The 4768-nt window shown below is 40.8% G+C and overlaps 1 protein-coding gene across 1 annotated transcript in view; it reads right to left on the bottom strand.

The window, feature by feature from the left end:
* Nucleotides 1-1472: 1472 nt before the first annotated feature.
* The window catches only part of LOC111871750 (clavesin-1-like), a 28816-nt gene continuing 25520 nt past the window's right edge, over nt 1473-4768 (bottom strand). Inside the window, exons 7-8 of the mRNA XM_023865054.2 lie at nt 4747-4764; nt 1473-1919 (exon numbers count right to left, since the gene is read on the bottom strand). Of these exons, the coding sequence (XP_023720822.1) occupies nt 1768-1919; nt 4747-4764 (170 nt within the window). The 3' untranslated portion in view covers nt 1473-1767. The remainder of the gene's footprint in view (nt 1920-4746; nt 4765-4768) is intronic.

Below are 4768 nucleotides of genomic sequence, written 5' to 3'. Positions count from 1 at the left end.
CATTAATACAGCGTTCTATTTCCAACCGTGTAGGAGTTACAGACGTATTATTTGCGCGAAGAAGACAAATAAGTGTATTAATTATTTTATTAGATAACTTTTAAGATATTTAAGGCGATTAGTAACCGGCTACCCACAGCGACGACCCGGGTTCGAGCACAGATCAAGTCATAGGGGATTTATGGTGGACAAAATGGCGCCGGAGAAGTTTTTTCTGAGTACTTCGGTTTCCCCGCCCAAGTCTCATTCCATCCTCTGCTCGACATTCATCATAATATATTAACAGGAGCCGGTACAATAGGCCAATTAGTGGCCGAAGTACCAAGTGGACTCAGTCTCACTCCACCCCAAGAAACTTAAAAAGGATAATTTTTCAAGGTTTTTGCCTCAGCGTCCAGTTACAGCCTTGCTCAGTCCAAACAATAGTTTACTGCCCGTCGTATAAGTAGCGGTGTTCTCCTATGTAAGCAGCGGCATTCATAATTCGAACGAAGAGTTCCATTCTCGTCTGTACTGTGGTTTTGTACGCCGTCGCTTTCATAAATGAATCGGGGCGAGGTCCGGAGATCTGGGGGGCCAATCTGCTGAGATTCGTGAAGCTTATTCAAGTAAGCCGTAACTTAGAGGCCAAAGGGTGGAGGCGCACCATCAGCCTTGTCTCGAGAGGGACGTCCTCCATTAGAAGCAGCCCTTCTTTTTCAGCAAGCAGCAGTTAAACGCTGTTCCAAAACGAATGATCCAATTTAATATCTTCAATCAATTACCTTGAAGGGTCTATGTCGGAAAGTGCTCTCAGCGGCACCGTGGAATGGTTATAGATGGATCACAACTGAGAATTTTGTATGTTTTTTTTATTGCTAGTTGGGTGGGACTAAGTCCCTTGTACTGCGGCCACTTCTGGCCTATTGTACCAGCCTCAGATGATAGGTGAGGGTGATTGTGGAGAAATTGGTGGAATGAAGATTGGAGGGGGAAACAGAAGTACTCGGAGAAAATCTGCCCCAGCGCAATTTTGTGCACCACAAATCCCACATTACCAGACCCGAGATCGAACCAGGGGCGCCGCGGAGAGAAGCCAGCGACTAACCGCTTGAGCTATGGCTCGGCCCATTTCGTATGTTACTAATTTACATGTATTCCGTTTGAGTTGCGGCGATGAACAAGTGGTAAGCTACAACATTGACCATGAAGAAGGTAATCATCTGCTTGAACATCTTGCACACGTTGCCTTCAACACATATGCTTACCAAAATGGCAGTGAGGATTCTTGGTCAGACATCCTTGGGTAACTGTTTGTAGGGTTACGTTATACTATGTCCAGTATGCAACGGGTCAACATAATGTATTCCAAAAAATGTGTTGTCCTCACCCCTAGATCCCTTCAAAGAGCGTATTTTTCTTTCAGGGCTAAAATCACATATAAAGATTTGAAAGATTATTCTTTATAATCCTATCGCAGTAATTTGTTAATGTTATTATTTAATATTTCTTACTTTTATGCAGCGTTTCTTTAATGTGGCTATGAGCCAACATAACATGACAGTATATAACAATCACTAATTCATCGAACATTACCCAAAGTTGCAGAAAAATGCGCAATTCTAAGTATTAAACTTAATGTTAAAAATTGTTAAGTCTTGAAATCAAGAAATGCAACGTTTTCTTTACATAAAACTTTTGCAGATATTTTCAGCTCTTTCAGTTTGTGATATTTATAAGATTCCTTATGTCGGTCTGGTCCTCTTCAGCTGAATAATTTGCTTGTTATCAATCAATGTCCAGTTTCTTGAACGAACCTTCCATGCCGAATACGTCCCCCGCATTCTTTGGGTTCCCTAGTCTCTTGGATTCGTCCACACGGAAAGCTTCTTCCTCCTTGAACCAGTCCCTGTAACGCTTCAGCAGTTCCACCGTCACTTCTGTGAGAAGACAACGCCAACAGTTAACAGCATCACCCTTTGCAAACACAACGTGAAATACATGAGTCTAATTAAGCAGTGTGCCGGGAATAATGCAGTACGAAAGACGAAAGCCCCTCTTTGACTGCGTATGCAGTTGGAAGATGCAATTTCCTTCTGTCTCTTTTGGCTTCAATGAACGTAAAGGTGCGGTGTTTGTGTCCACACTGACATATTTACTGTGAAATTAGTGACAGTGAACAGAATCACGTGAAGCGAACTTCTAAACCTGGAAATAATAGATATAACTAATCTGTACTAGAAACTAGGGAACCTAATGTCTATTGTTCTGTTAATCTTGTTGAGTACTGCGTATAGTAGCTGCTGTGTCCTCTTTTGATTTTAGTGGGCTTCCTAGTAGGTATTTGTGTGCATTACTGGCCCACTGAGTCTTCAAACAGGAGGGTGCGAACAGGGGAGGGACGTGAAATGTTATTAGTCTGCACCGCTAATAGAATAAGGGGGGGGGGAAGTTACCATCGCCGCAGTACGCAGGCAGTTTCTGTCACCCCTCTGAACTGTTACTGTGTTTGTGAAATTTCTTATGTGAAAAAAGGGTAAAGCTCTCCCTGCGCATAACTAATTAAGCACTACGCCATGAATGCTTATGAGGCAATGTATGTATAGAGCTAGGCACTACTTATAGGTGATGGGTCAGCTTCATGCCTCGGCCGCTCTATTCCAGAGAAAGAGCCCCAGGTATCTATTGGATAGTTGGCTGCGTGGGCACCAGAAACGGTCTGGACGACATGGAAAAGAGAAATTTTCTCCCTTACCGGGAACCGAACTTCTTAAATACTACCTTCGTTTTCAAACGCTCGTTTCACACTCTACATGGAGTTACTTAAATGGAAGGGAAATGAAATTAGTTCTCGAAAAGAGATGCATGCAAGCAAAAATGTAGTCATTCTGGCTCATGTCAAGTAATAGCCAGTGTCCAGCATCATACTGGCATAATGCGTGAAATTGTGCTGCAAATCCGTAAGCTAGTCGTTGATCAAATTCCGGCAGAACTTATTCACGTAGGAGGCGAAATATTACGTTCTAAGATCCATAAGCGAATTGTTTCTATTTGGCATAAGGAAAAGTTGCCTCATCAGGGGAAGGAGTTTATTATTGTACCAATTCACAAGAAGGGTAATAAAACTGACTGTAATAGTTATCGGGGAATATCACTGCTGTCAACTTCATACAAAATTTTATACAATATTCTTCTCTCAAGGCTAAGTTCATATATAGATGCAATTATTGGGGCTCATCAGTATGGGTTTCGACGTAACAGATCAACTACAGATCAGATCTTTTGCTTTCGTCAGATATTGGAGAACAATGAGACAGTACGTCAGCTATTCATGGATTTCAAGAAAGCCTGTGATTCAGTTAGGAGGAAAGTATTGTACAATATTCTAATAGAGCTTGGGATACCCATTAAACTAGTAAAGCTGTTTAAAATATGTTTAAACGAAACGTGTACTAAAGTCCGTGTAGGTAAACATTTCAATATTAGAGTCAATTTTACCGACCACACAACATATTTANAAGATATAGGACCGAATAAGTGAGAAGACGAATGTGATTGCGTGTAATTATACAGCTGTGTTCGTACAGCTGAGGATGACCTCTTGAGGTCGAAACATGTAGTGTAATAATAATAAAAATAAAAAGATGTTGTGTGGTCGGTAAAATTGTCTCTAATATTGATTAAATACACAACAGGATGCAAGAAACAATTAAAGGTAAACATTTGTCTGATAAATTTCCTATCCAGAATGGTCTGAAACAAGGAGATGCTTTATCGCCACTTCTTTTCAACTTTACTTTAGAATATGCCATCAGGAAGGTCCAGGAAACCAGGTGGGACTGAAATTAAACTGGAAACATAAGCTGTTGGACTATGCCGATGATGTGAATCAATTGGGTGATAATATAGATATCATAAAGAAAGATACACAAGACTTTAATTGATGCTAGTAAGGAGGTTGGTCTAGCAGTAAACACAGAGAAAACCAAGTATATGTTGCTGTATTGTCACAAAATTCGGGGCAAAATTATAACATAACGATAGAAAACAGATGTTTTGAAAATGTGGCACAGTTCAGATATTTGGGAACTTCGATAACAGATCAAAACCTGATTGAGGAGGAAATTAAGAGGATATTAAAGTCGGATAATGTTTGCTACCATTCAGTCCAGAACCTTTTGTCTTCTCGTCTGTTGTCCAAAAACATAAAAATTAGAATATACAAAACTGTAATTTTGCCTGTGGTTCTGTACGGATGTGAAACTTGGTCTATGCCATTAAGGGAGGAACATAAACTGAGGGTGTTGAGGAGAATATTCGGACCGAAGACAGATGAAGTGACGGGAGGTTGGAGAAAACTGCATAATGAGCTTCATAACTTGTACTGTTCTCCAAGTATAATTAAAATGATCAAGTCAAGGCGGATAAGATGGGAACGGAGTGTAGCACGAATGGGGGAGAAGATAAATGCATTTAGGATACTGGTGGGAAACCCAGAAGGAACGAGACCACTGGGAACACCAAGATGTAGGTGGGTGGATTATATTAAAATGGAACTTAGATACGACGGGATGGTATGGATTGGATTGATCTGACTCGGATAGGGACCAGTGGAGGGCTCTTTTGAACACGGTAATGAACATTCGGGTTCCATAAAATGCTGAGAAATTCTTGAGTAGCTGCAGATTTTGCTGCTCCTCAAGAAGGGCTCAGCTCCGTAAGTAAGTAAGTAAGTAAGTAAGTAAGTAAGTAAGTCGTTGAACTTACTGTGGTATGTAGCCATCGAATC

Source organism: Cryptotermes secundus, unplaced genomic scaffold (genome assembly GCF_002891405.2).
Source record: "Cryptotermes secundus unplaced genomic scaffold, Csec_1.0 scaffold633, whole genome shotgun sequence".
In the NCBI taxonomy this organism is placed as follows: Eukaryota; Metazoa; Arthropoda; class Insecta; order Blattodea; family Kalotermitidae; genus Cryptotermes; species Cryptotermes secundus.
Note: the sequence above shows the minus strand (reverse complement) of the source record. Positions and strands in the feature narration are given on the sequence as shown.